This window comes from Sylvia atricapilla, chromosome 1 (assembly GCF_009819655.1).
Source record: "Sylvia atricapilla isolate bSylAtr1 chromosome 1, bSylAtr1.pri, whole genome shotgun sequence".
Taxonomy (NCBI): Eukaryota; Metazoa; Chordata; class Aves; order Passeriformes; family Sylviidae; genus Sylvia; species Sylvia atricapilla.
The window spans coordinates 111,909,660-111,923,993 of record NC_089140.1 but is presented as its reverse complement, the minus strand read 5'-3'; the positions used below and the strand labels follow the sequence as shown (position 1 = coordinate 111,923,993).

At 33.4% G+C, this 14,334-nt stretch overlaps 1 protein-coding gene across 1 annotated transcript in view; it reads right to left on the bottom strand.

The window, feature by feature from the left end:
- The window catches only part of SNTG1 (syntrophin gamma 1), a 312,845-nt gene that overhangs the window by 127,201 nt on the left and 171,310 nt on the right, over positions 1-14,334 (bottom strand). The window contains exon 4 of the mRNA XM_066330927.1: positions 5,687-5,743. Coding sequence (XP_066187024.1) covers positions 5,687-5,743 — 57 coding nt within the window. The remainder of the gene's footprint in view (positions 1-5,686; positions 5,744-14,334) is intronic.

The window sequence follows — 14,334 nt, the reverse complement described above, 5'->3', positions numbered from 1 at the left end:
AGTTTTCAAGCTGGCAAGAAGGAAGTAAACAAAAGCACAAGAAAGAAGGTTAGCACTTTTCCTCTCAAAAGCAGCCTTTATCTGTTTCTGTCTGTCACACAAGCACAAAGAGTGAGGAAAGCACAGGCATAAGTAACAAGGAATAGAAAAAGAAACATTAAGAAATGGAACAGTAGGTATTCAATAAATGGGGAGAAATAAAGGAAAACCAGATGATAGTTTCAACAGTTCAACAACAATTCAATGCTGTTGCTTCATTCAATTTATCCTGTTGGGACTGGAAACATTTATGGTGCTTAAGAACAGAGTAATAAAAATAAATCAAATGAAAAGGAAATTCAAAGGAAGGTGAAGGCAAATATACAGAGAGACACAAATACATTTTCGTCCGCCAAGACTATCAAAGCACGCACTCAAATGCAAGCCGTACAAATTCAGGTCACCAGAAACCAATGCCTGCCACACTGTAATTTTGCCTAGGAATCCTGGTTTAGGGTTTGCTTACTCTTCTTTTCAGCAGACAGATTTTACTTTGGAATTGATGGCTTTTTTAGGTTCAGGTACTCAGTGTTAAGCTGTCAAAAGGACTCACATAGGTATTTCAATCCCTAAGAAACAGCACACATCCCTTCTTCATGCAATATTGAAGTGTTTGAAACTGAACAGACTCCTGCACTCAACAACTCTTTCTGTAATGGAATAAAGATTATTTTCCTTTCAAACCACAGAATGTTAAATAGGATAAATGCTCCTTTTGCTAGTGGCTATCAATGCAAGTGGCCCTAAAAACACTGAGTTAATAGGGATCTCAGTAATATTACAACAATTATGTGTCTACAGGTAAAGCTCTCCTGGCATTGCACGAGATGAGTGTTTACAAGCACGGAACATATCAGTATTTCTAGCACAGACAGAGTATTGACTCCACAAAAACCAAAGGCTACCATCATTTCAGTTAGGCTGAGAGATGTATTCAGACTAATTAAATTGTAGCATTGTAATTTGTTGAATATCTTTCTTTCTTTTTTTTATTATCTTTCAGTAGTTTTCACCAGAAGAACAGCAACAGTAAAACTTGACCTCATTGCAGATGAGTTCAAGCTCACTAAACTTATAAGTTTTAACCTATACCTTCCAAATTTTCTAGTCACATTCAAATTTAACTTCTTCAAAATTTTTCAAACAAACAGAAAAAATAACTGTCACTTTCTCCCTAAGCTCCCAATGTTGCACACATGTTGCACTATCCAGGATATTTAAAGCCCAGAAAAGAAGTGTAAGGTTTAAAACAGCCTCTCTGCCTCCTTAGACCAGAGACTCCATTAAAATAGGAAATTACTTTTATTACTAAGCCAGCCTCCAATGCACACAACATGATTGTTCCTCTCTCATTGTACTGAATCCACCTAAATCCATTTACACTACAGATCTGAGGAAGCTTTCAGTTGTGTCCTACTGAAGAGAATTATCCCCTCTCACTGCATCTAAGTCTGACCTGTATGAATGCTTCTTTTTAAATTAGTAAAAAGATGTAATGCCTGCTATTCTAAGAAACAAAAAATTGAAACTGGAAACAGCAAATAGTTGACCAGCTATCTATACCCAGTCACTGTTAGCAATTTGTGGCAAATTACATATATTCTGCCAACATCTTGTTGAATACTACTTCAGGTAAACACTGCAGCCTTGCATCCTGCATTATCCATACTTGATTCTGTGTCCTGTAGAGGGAACAGTGTATGCATGTCTAAAATCTTTTACAGTCTCAAGGGAAACTCTTCTGAAGAAACCTCTGGGAACAGAGGCAACTTTTTCACTGCTTTAAATTTTCTCTTCCTCTAGTACAGACATGTAGTTATAACCTCAGACCAGAGGACTGACAGAAATACATCAAATAGTGGCGTTGAAGACTTAATGGCTCAAACTTTTACCAGACTTTAAAAGGGATCTTTGTCAAGCAAACTTTCTTTGTCATTTTTTTCTTAAACAAGGATAAGCCTGGAATAACAGCTTCTGCACACTTGTGAATGTGGTCCTGCTAGAAGAGGCAGAGGCAGCTGTTTGAAAGTCACAGTCCTGAATGTTGGCCTCTACTGGTGAGAGGTCACCCACACTTCCTTTCCAAGTGTCACACAATTCACTCCTAAAGATTTTTTTCTTATCCCAGTTCTTATGTGTGAGGATTTTTTTCAGAAGTTTTTGACATATGAAAAATAGGACAATTGAAAACAGCAACTTTTATTGACAAAGGCTGGGGGGTTTTGGTTCTAGTATAATAAGGAAATGATTTTTTTATTTTCTAAAAAAAGAGTTTATAAAAGATCAGACGAATTGTTGGATGTTTACCATCATCAGAGTTAGACAGTGTGGGGGACTATGACTTCAAACTAAAAAGAAATATTTCCACTAGTGAAAATAGCTTTAAGGTCTTTGGACACTGAATTTTTGATTGAGTTAAATTGGAAAGTCAAACAATCTCAGAAGATCTGTCCTGCTGTTCACCATCTTAAAAGAATGACCAAAACAGAGGCAGGATAATGACAGTGTACTGAGTCCTGGTAGCCAGAAGTCAGACTGTAACCAAAACTCTCAATTTGTTTAATGAACTATCAATTCTGTTGCCTATTTCTTCAGGAACACTACACTCCAATTATTGAAAAACAGGATGCTCTTTCAGAAGTAATAACTGAGCAACATCTTTTGTCAAGGCTCTGCGTCTCAAACTTGTCAGAGATGTGATAAATGACTGAAATACTACACTTCCTAAATTCTACATCTATGTCCATGGTTATTCCTTCACACACAATTAACTGGAGGTTTAAGGAAAGTAAAAAATAATTTCTTCAGAAGAGTGCAAACCAGAGCAGGTTTGCCACCAACTTCAGCTAAGATATACAGCCAAACACCCGGTTTTCAAACCCTAAGAGAGTGGATTATAATCTATTTTTTAAAGAACTGAAGGTCTTGGAAAAAAATCAACCTTACAATCAGGGTTTTTTAAAGCAGTCAGCAAAATCTTTGATTTTTAAAATATAGTTGGAATACCCAGGTTATATGAGAAAAGAAGAGTTTCCCCCAAAGACAAGTTAAAAAAAAATTAATTAATATAATTTTGGAATTATTAAAAATTTGTCCTCTGCTCTTCAGAAGAAGAATAATTCCAAGGGTTCAAAATACTTGCAGCAGGATAAGACATTTTCAAAATTTATTCAAGAGAAAGCTGAAAGGTGACTTTTTTATGTGAAATTTCTGACAGTAAATAGATGTTTTAAGTTCTCAGAAAAATAAAGACATGATAACACCCCAGACCCAATTGCCAAAATCAGTCAAATTTATAACAACGCCCAAGCAAGTATTCTAAAGTCAGTGTCATTAATCACTGTACTACTGTAATTAACACCTCAGATAAACAGCATCCTCTGACATACACCACTGCCAGAAAGCAAGTCTTCAAATAACCCCTGTCTTTAATTAGTCTGGGAGTAGTCAGAAACTACTGTAGTTTGAGGAGCTGTGGAAGTTACTGACGCAAGCAGGAGGGGCTTCAGTCCTTCTCACTCCTTCAGGGTGACTTGTAGACCTCTACTTTCTGGCACAATTTCAAAATAATTACATTTCTATTTAAAATTGATAACAAATAGAAGTTCTTTATTAAAGTTCAAGAATCTTACAGAACAGAACAAAAACACAGCAGCAAACTTTTATTTATCTGCAAGAAGCAAACCATGATTGAATGACACATTTTAAACAGAAAACTGGCACTTTTTAGAGTAGTTGGAACTGACATATCAGTTCATACCACAAGCAAAAAGTCCATTTCAGTGAGTCTTCATAAGGTTTGCCTACTAAACTGAAAAATATAAAAATTATTAAAAAGTTCCCATTCTAAGTTGTTTCTCACAATAGTTTAAAATATAATACTAGATAATATTAAAATTTTTTTAGATTGTCCTGGTTATCCAACTGCTCATCCATCTTTGTAGGAATGTAGAACTACAAATAAAGGGACCAAGCAAAAAAGGTAACACATACATTGATTTTTTTTAAAAAAGTAAGTAATTTTAAAGTAATAAATCATACTACCTGAAACACATTGATAGAACATCCTGGACCACAGAATTCAATTTGTCATTTTCATTATCTAATCTATGCCATTCAAGCAAGTTTGAGTTTCCTTTTTTTAAAGAGAACTCTGCTCTTTAATGACATTTTTGAAGGGATTTCATCACCTGATTGCCAGTTATTTCAAAAAATAAGAAATTTTCTATTCACACCTGGCTTTATCTATCTTCGTCTTTTCAATACTTTGGTTAATTTTGATGAAAGTATCTATGATATAAAATAACCCTAGAAAATAAATATCTTACTCTAAAAAGTTAAGAATAACACAACTCCACTAATTTAAGTAAGACCATTGCACATTAACTATTTAATTTATATTTCTAAATTATATTTTATTTTATGCAATGTACATAATACTTAAATAATATTATCTTGAGACTGTCAGCAACATTAATTCTAAGTGATAACTCATTGTAATGTATATGTAAAAATGAAGTTTATTGAGTCCTGAAATTTGCTCCTTAATCATCTAAAGTCTTTCCTGTAACCAGTTATTTCTTAGCAGCATCTAAATAAAACCTCATTTACCCACATACTTGATACTGTAACATATAATGACACCAAAGGGGGAAAAAAAAATAATGTTGTTGACCAAACTGAGGAGAACTTTAGTGACAAAATAGCAATTAGTTTTCCTTGAACAGAGGTCCTCATGGGTCAACAAGATAACAGCAAGCACACTAAAACATTTTTTAAAAAATACTATTTCTATTCAGTCATATTCTTATCAATGACAACACAAATGCACATTAATCTCTCTTATGAGTCATTTATAAGGTCAGTACTAGCAGATGTTCATAGGAAAATCTATACTTTCACTTTATATGAATAATTTAGGCCTCTTCACATTCATGTGAAGAACACTTCATTTTTTCCATTGCTATCTTGAGACTGAGAACTGCTGTGTTTAGAAGATAAAATTAATCTTGTGTTGTCTACACTCAGATTCAAAGCTAAAGTAAGGTTTTCAAAATCATAGATTACAACGACAAAAAATAATTAACCCTTCCTCCCTCTCCTAAAAAGGATCACCTTCACTTGTATACATTCTTAAACTTTACTGACAAAGGCAAAAACATGGTAACATGATAAAATGCTGTCTGGGCTTGATCTACAGAAAAATAAATACAAGCATGCAAATACACTTTCTGGCCCACTAATAAATTGCAGTGGATTAATGTGATATTCTTTCTAGCAGAATTGATGATGAACTTATTGGCTGTTCCATGTGCCTGCCACTGTAATTTAGCATTCATTAATAACTATTTAAATTAGAGAGAAGCTGAACACAAGTGCAGTCTATACAGTTGAAAATACTTCTCAACTCCTATATCAAACCTAATTACAGAGTTGGTCAGCTTGAATTTTAAGGGAATGATTGCTTTCCATTCCATAGGTCAGCATAATTCTGGTTGCTGGGCCAGTATCTAACATACAAGAGTATGTTTCCTGTCTTGTTTCTAGTCCTCTAAAATAGTTTGCAGTAATTAACAGTTACATTGATTATATACAATGACAGGCTCTATGCAATATGCTATAAATAGATTAAAAAAAATCATCTTACCTTTATACTTAATCCAAATCCTCCTACAGTCTGTCTTCTAATTGTTACTGTTCTTTCCTGAAAAAAACAAAATCAAGCTTTGCTAGATTTAATGTCTTCTGCCAGAACAACTATACTCATACTTCAGTAAGGTTTTTCACCATTGATTTTTGTTGTTTTAATGAAGTTCTGAACCGAAAATCCCATGAAACCTATGCTCCACAGGAAAAAGACAAAATGTGGATCAAAAGAAGAAAACCTGTCTCAAAAAAAAAAAAAAAAAACCACAACAAAACTAAAACCAAAAATAATTTGTTCAATTCACACCATCCTAGCAAGTACTGCAATGCATAAAAAACAGAACTTTGGAGTTGGACAATTACGGTACAACAAACACATTTCAGAGGGTAAGGCCTTGACTAGCTCTAAATTAGTCCCACATGCAGGTTGAACACTCTGTGTTGAAGTACACACACGACTCTCCTGCAGTGCATTTCCCAGTTCAGTCTCATCTGAAATTAGAACTACTTGTGTAAGCCAAGACCACTCACTGATGTTAACCAAAGCCTAACAAGTGCACAAGTTGCATGAATTAATTTCAAAGCACAGTAATGATCCAAATTAAAAAAAAAAACCAAAAAACTAAGGAAACAAAACAAAAGCCAAAACCACCAGGAACTGATACAAAACCAGCCACTGTTGATCTCAGAGCAACAGTGTTTAAAAATTGTAACCTATAACCTGCAATTATTAAAAGCAGCCCATTGTTTTTCTTTTATTGCTTGTCTAAAAATTTGTGCCATAGAAACTGTAGGCTACTCTCTGTCTCAGATATGAACATTTACAAAAAAGGCTTTTTTGGTTATTCCCTAGTCTGTCTGTTGACTTTATATCCACAGATAATTTAGAATTAGTACATTTAGGTAGTGGTAAAAAACCTTATTAGCAGATATACCATATATCCTGATTCAAATATATCAGTTTTATAGATTTCTGAATGTCCTCTACATGTGGTCTGGATTTTATACTCATTTAACCACCTGTATATCTATTGCATGGCATAAGTCTGCATGTATGTTACATTTAACTAGATTTATTTCAGCAAAATCAGCATAGATTGCCAGTGTCAGTCAGATTTGGAAAAGATCATCAGGAATGTAGCAGTGACAGAAAGGATGAAATATATACAGATGTATTTTTTTCTTCCTTACTTCATTTACAGAAAGGAAAATTAAGTAGCTACCACATAAAATTCTGGAAAATGGTTATTGCAGAAATTTGGTGAAAATCAAGTAACTTTGTTTCTTTTTTCATGTTTGTGACAAATATGAACTGTGTAACTGTGGAAAGAGCAAGCATAAACTTGTCCAATGTTTCAGATTGAAAGACAAAATGGATTGCCTAAAATTAGACTACCATTTATTCATTTAGGCTAATGCTTGCAAAAGGTAAAATGCTTGAAAATATTTATTCTAAGAAAAGGGTATATATTTTGCTGTTAAATAGCCACATGTTTCAATTTTTATTTTTAACACAAACATCTAAAAAGGAACTTTCATGATGCAGTTCCCACAGATTGGGTTCAGGCCACAATTTTGTCTGTCACAGTATCAGATGCAGGTAATGGTGCTGAGAATATATTCAGGATAAACCAATATAGGCCACAGTCTGATGTGTGGTCTACACTGAGTTTACATAAATGAACAGAAAACGCTCAGCTGTGGCTCCACTGGGAGCTGTATTTTTCCTGTTAACTTCATCTTGTTTCCACTTTCCAGCTTGCATTGAACATGGAGTTAAGAACAGGAACCTGACTTGTACACTCTAGTCAATATATTCTGCTATTTTTTATTATACACACTCAAATCAAATAGAATACACTTGGTGCTAAGATGACATTGAAAAATAGCAACCTTTCACTAAACTGGCCTGAATTGGCTAGTGTTACATCAACCATGAATGGAGTAAAGGACAACACACATACAGATTAAATTTCAAAGTAATATTCTCAGTGAAAAATATGTAACTTCGTAAAATTTGTAGTTCATAATATGTCAGTAGTCACTGTAAGTACTGGCGTCTGACCATATTCTAAACTGAAGCTTTATTTTTTAAAAACGTAATAGAAAACTATACTGCAGAATATTTTCATCCCTGTTGTCCTTCTTAGACCAACATGCTCATAAGTACCTATTAAAAATACCCATAAAAAAAGTCAATAAACCATAGTTTTAGGTTTTCACTCAAGCAAAGGCAGACTCAAGATAGTCCTGGAAACCTCTGATCCAGGCTCTTCTGTGAGTTTGCCAGTGCTGTCTGACAGAAAACTAGAAACATTTCACACTGGAGTTCAGCATTACTTTTTTATGTGAAAAAAATGCATGCTAGCATAGAAGATTTCTAAATAGGCAAAACTGTATAGAAGTAATGAAGGAAACCAGAAAAATTTTGAGACACTTTTTCAGCACAACAAAATTTATCAGATGGTTTTGTCTAGCATTTTTACTAGTTTCTTTTCTATCTACACTGAAAGTTTATATTCAGTATTTTCAGACCAGGCAGTTACTGAACTGAATTTCACTACAAAAAGACACTGCAAACTAGATTCACTTGAGTGATGCATTACATGCAGTGAAGGCATTGCATTGTATTTAATTTAGGCTAATTCAACAACACTTCTCAGCCTTACAATAATGAAATATTTGCCTAATTGCAGTTACATTTTCTTTGCATCAAGTTAGCTAACAAGCATGCAAATGACTTTCAAAAGTACAAATCCAAATTACGTACAAGTTGTGTATTTCTTTAGTAAAACATTAATAATATCCTAGTCTGCAATTTCAAACCCCACATAAACCTAACAGTGAAACAGCTTTTCCAGAACAGTTAGAAGCATCAGACATTTCATACACCTAAATTTTGGACTGGGATCAAGCCCCAGGTCTAACCAGCAAATGGTAAAGGCAAGTTTTCTTTGTAATCAATAAAGAAAAATAAGCACATTCAATGCTGGTGGGTCAAAGGAGATGTCCAAATTAGGTGCTAATCAACTTCATCAAGTATAGAGGCAGAATGCCAAATTTAACTTAGACAGATGAATCCCCCCCTTCTGGCTTGCAAAGTAACTTGAGTAAGTATTTTGATGGTAGATACTTGCTTTGAAATGTTCTGGCAGAAAACTCCTTTTCCAGGTAAGTTTTACTTTTTGATTTGCACATGACTTATTTGATGTAATCCTCAAAAACCCCAAATCAAGCCTAATTTTTAATGCCATTTTGAATCTAGGTGAATGGAATATATCTAGCCTGCAAAGCACCATATTTTAATGTAAAGGATTTTTTATTATAATGATTAATCCACAAAAGAAGTTTAACCAGCAATCTGAAGGAAATTATTATGTTCTGATGCCTTTAATTAGCATTTCAAATTAACAATAACAATAATAAAATGCTTTTCTCTGGTCTAATAGCTTTAAGTTCTTAAAATGCTTTACAACTATTCATTAATAAAACACAGCAAGAGCTCTGGAAGGCAAAACATTTTGTACAAGTGAAGACGTGCTCTAAGTATCCTGATTGACTATTTGTGTTGTTCAGGGTAAAAATACTGATGTTCCATTGATTCTCTATTAATATTTTTATGCTTTCCCCTATTTTTGCACCACCTATTTTCTATGATTGAATGTGCAGTGGTTTTGCAAATTCTGAAAGCAACTTCATCCCCAAGTTTAGAAAATAAAACTTGGTTCAGATGGAAAGATACTTAGTTCACTATCAAGACTACACAAAGTGTTCTGTGAGCACAGAGCAACAGTAAATATTGAGGAAAAGAAAACACAGAATCCTAGCTAATCATTAAATATTTAAATTTAGTTAAGAGCTAATGTTATTTTTAAGTTACATCTTGGAGCACTATAAAAATTTAAGTATTTCATACTGACAGGTACATGATGTAAAAGAAAGTTTATAACTACTTAACTAAGTCTTAAAAAGAATATTTAGTTAGCAATCTTTTCAAACTACCTATCTTGTATAATATAAAGCAGCTATCTAATGGGATTTAATAATATGTCTCTATGAAAGAAGTCAAATACATGTTGAACAAAAGGATGAAGAAACTTCAAAGATCTTCAGAAAACTGAATTAACAGCATGTGAAACTTAAACATACCATTTCTCAACCTTTTTCCCAGTGTGTGCTTATTCATCTGGTGAGTCTGGATATTCATCTTACAAGAGTAAAGGTATGAAGAATTAGTTTGTCTAGGTACAGAGAGAAAACAAGACCTCTCTTTTCTGAGAACAGAACAGAGACCAAGGTCTTTTACATATGGAAGAACACGATAAAAAGCTGAAAGGTCTGCAGCAAAAAAAAGTAAGTAGGAAAAAAGGAAGAGACATGGAGAGGAATCTACAATAGCACAGTGACATGGAAATATGTAGGAGGAAAAGAGGGAGGTAAATATTAGAACATAAATTTTAAAATGTAATAGTATAAAGATAAAACCAATACTTTGGCAGCAACTGAATAGATCAATCTGTTAACATTTGATACCATAATATATTCAAGGCCACACTCTCATATAGTTTATCAGCTATTAGTAATCCTGTATTTTGAAACAAGAAAATATAATGAGAATTTTTAAAATTTTATTTAATTATTGCCTATATTTTCAAGGTTTTTAATCCTCTGTTTTGTAATGCTTTGCTCTTTCTCAGTGACATTTCTTTGGATTAATTTACACGGCTAAGCTTTATACTCATTCTGAGTGTAAAGGACACAGGACACAGGTCAGTCACATTTCCAATTTGAATTAATAATGTTAACAAGGTTTTCCAGCAGACTTGCTCATCTGCTAACAACTCCAATCATGTGGCATTTGAAGCTTGTCTCATTATTTCAGTTCCTTGTGCAACTGGAGAAGGTTGGCAGTAAGGGAGGGCTGCAACATTCCTGCTCAAGTGGAAATCCCCTTTCCTCTGTAGCTGGGCTGGAGACTGGGGATGGCAATCACAGTGGTGTCATGTAGATTGTAACCAGTGACTAGAATAAAAAATGCTCTCAATCCTTCATTTATTCTTACTTCAAAATGTTCCCAGTCCTGTAGCCTATGTTTGAAAGCTGAAACATTCACCCAAATATCTACTTATAACATTTTTACTCATACTACTGATTCATTTCAGAAGTACTGCATTTCTTAATATAGAAATGAAAGACAAACAAACCTATAAACTCATGATCAGGATTTGATTTCCCACTAGCTTTTGTGATGAACATTCTCTACAGTTTTCAGCCTTACATCATACATTGCCACTGACCAATGGTTAGGGTTGTCTGAGTTTTTTCTGATTTGCAATATTTCTTATTTCTTCCAGTGAGGAAAAGTTATTATTTTCTTTCAAGTCTGGCAGTATAAATGGCATTTTTAACTTCATCTGATTGATAAGCTTTTTACTTTTAAGTAGCTGCAGAATAATAAGCTGCCTTAGGCTTTCCCTAAATAATCATATTTACATCTGTCAGGCTGTCATTTTAAAGCTGTCCAGATTGGCAGAAAAAAAAGTTGCCCCTATCTGATAGATACTTGACGACTTCAGTGAAAAAATGGATTCACTCCACTGAATTGCTGACAGATACCAACGAGATAAAAGAACCCAAAGATTTTTACTGGTAGCTTTGTGAAGGTAACAAGAATGGAAAGTGCATGAAAGGTGACCTGTCTGTGCACATATTTGCAATTCTCTCCAAGACAAGGAGTTTCATTTTGGCATTGTTTATAATATTCAGGCACCCATCAGACTCAAAACTGTAAATAAAGACAATGGAGAAAATAAGTCAAAACTAATATTTAGCATTTAAAGTTTTTAATTTTTTATTCTATTTCTATTCAATAAAATTGCTAATGTTAATTGAACTTGTTTTACCAACACTAAAATATATCACAAGAAAATTCATAATTTTTGCAAAGAGAATGATCCAATGTAGCAGATATAAAATTAACTCTTAGGAAGTCAGAAAAAATTAAATATTCAAGCAAGGAAAATGTAATAACTTCATGTGACTTCCCAGGCATATCTTCATTAAGCGTTGCGTTCTGAATTACGTTTATTCTTAAAAACCAATAATAACTATATTATTGAAATTAAAATATCAAGAAAAACATTCTATTGTGTAAAGTTTTAAATTTAAACTTTAAAAGTTTTTAATTTAGAAGTTTTTAATATAATTTTTTGTTAAAAATTTAGTACAAAACTTAAAAAAAAATTTGAAAATCTCTAATGACAATACTTCAATACTTTATGGGCTTTGTATAAAGTTATGAATCTTTCAGCAGCCGATTTTACAATACCATAAGAACAAACCTAAAAGTGAAATATGCTTACAAAAAAGACTGTGTGGTTAATAATATCAGCAAACAAATCTGCCTGCAGTGCAACAACTTGAGACAGTGTTATATCCTGGCCTTGGTAAAGGTGTTTATTGATAGTTTTTTCTTTATGGTAAAACCAATTACAATGCAGAGGCTACATTTAGATACAACTGTATCAACCTCAGTTAAAGGCTTGGACAAATGCCATGCTACTCTGAAAGCAGTTGCTCTATCAATTCAGAAAAAAAAAACTCGATCATTCACTTTTTACTAGTGTTGAGTTATGACTGACCTTCACACAATTTTCCCCTGAAGATCCTTAATTAAAAAATCAAACCACAAAAAAACTTATTAATGTTTAATTAACTAATGTATTTACTACACAGCAGTAAGAAATAAATTACTTGAAAGAAATGTGACTCATCTGTATGTTATCATTAGGTGAGTTAGCAGTATTCTGTAAAATCTATGACCCTTTAAAAGAACATTTAAGATAATTTTGTAAAAATGTAAACTATCCTGGTAGCTAACAATTTGCCAGCTGCTGGCAGTTTATTTTGATTCTTTTAGAAAAAAAGAGTAGCTGATTCAAATATCCATCCTGTCAGATGGTACACTGTCATATAATTAACTTGTGTGTCTCACGTGTACATAGACTCTATGCATAGAAAAGATTCTGAGTGCAATAATAAACAAAATGTATTAATGAAAAGAAGAAAAGATCCACAGCTCCCTAGCGTGATAAACTACTTATCTTGATATAGTACAATAATCCTTTTCCTTGAATTTCAGATGTTCATGAAAGGTGATAGAAACTGTGAGGATTAACTCTAAAATACAAATATTGATTCTGGAATGGAAAATATTAAAACCCTTCCTAAGAACAAATCTACTTCAGATATGCCAAACCTTATGCTACATCCTCTCCCATCATAATTTCCACCAAGTTAAGCATCAGGCTATCCTGATGTTAGTCCAGACTATTTACATGTATGTCTAAAAAGAGTGAGAGGTGCCTCACTGCACATTGTTATATGGAAAATCATACAGCAAACTTGTGCGACCCTAATTTCATGTAATTAAAGAAATATGCTTAAAAGAATATATAAAGATAGTCTATAATTCTGCCATCAATAGTGATGAGGTTCCTACACAGTTTAATTCAGCTTTTTTTGGGACATTTCGTAATTGCTCTGGGGGAAAAAGGTGTACCTGACCTAAGGGACAGTGGTCTTATCTTCCAACACAAGCTACTCCAAGTGAGGCACACACTTCCCATAATAAAAAGCTTCTCTACAGGCAAGGATTTAATTTAGATTAGTAACAACACTGCCTTCTACCCTTTGAGTTTTGCAGTACATTCTCATCCTACTTTTGGTCATTTGCACTCAGCTCAAATCTATACTGGACATCTGCTAGCAGCATAATACTGAACCTGCTACATTTCTGTCTCTTATTGCACATTAAAAGAAATGTATTTAATACTTATTGATGCAACTGATGCTCAAATTTCGATGTACTCCATGATCATTTGAATGATGGTTGATGCTGTATGGAATTGCTATAAGTACAATTGCTGCAGGACCCTCACTAATGCTTATCATTTTTTCTGCCCTCTAAAGAAACAGGCGCTTTCTTTTTTTAGTGTATAACACTGTTTATTTTGCTTATAATCTTTGATGCATTTTATTTTCTTACTTGAAACTGTATACAGTGAAAGAAGAAACAATGTTTCTTTGCATCTCCTTAGTTTTGGAAACTAGATCTGTTTAAAACCAAAAGGAAGTGTTCCAAATTAAGAACTAGGTCCTTATCCCATACATTCACATTAAACAGCACTTCATTCCTGAGGAGCCATTGACTTTATTTAGATTATTCCACAGGATGCAGATCTGGATGCTGCTGGAACGTTAAGTGCCTGTTTAAAGTCTGTCCTACACAGAGGGGCATGCAAATTGATTCAGACTCAACAAACAGAAGAGGTACTGTTCTGAACTAGAAACACAGTAATAGCCTTCCGTTCCATACCAGTGCAGTGATAAAGAAAAACATTATAAGCAAAATATTTAAAGATTATTTATTTAAACAGATTAAAAATTACTTTTACTGTAGCTACTTGTCTGTAAAATTCAACAATACTGTTGTTCCTCAGTTAGAAATTTTATTTTTATGCTTAAAGAGTTTATTTTCTGAGACATTCAGTGTCAGTTTCTAATGAAAACCCATGCTTTGCAGAATTCAGGTAAAAGAAAGATAAATGCAGTCAATTATCTAGAATGACAGAAAGAACAAAACAAAAT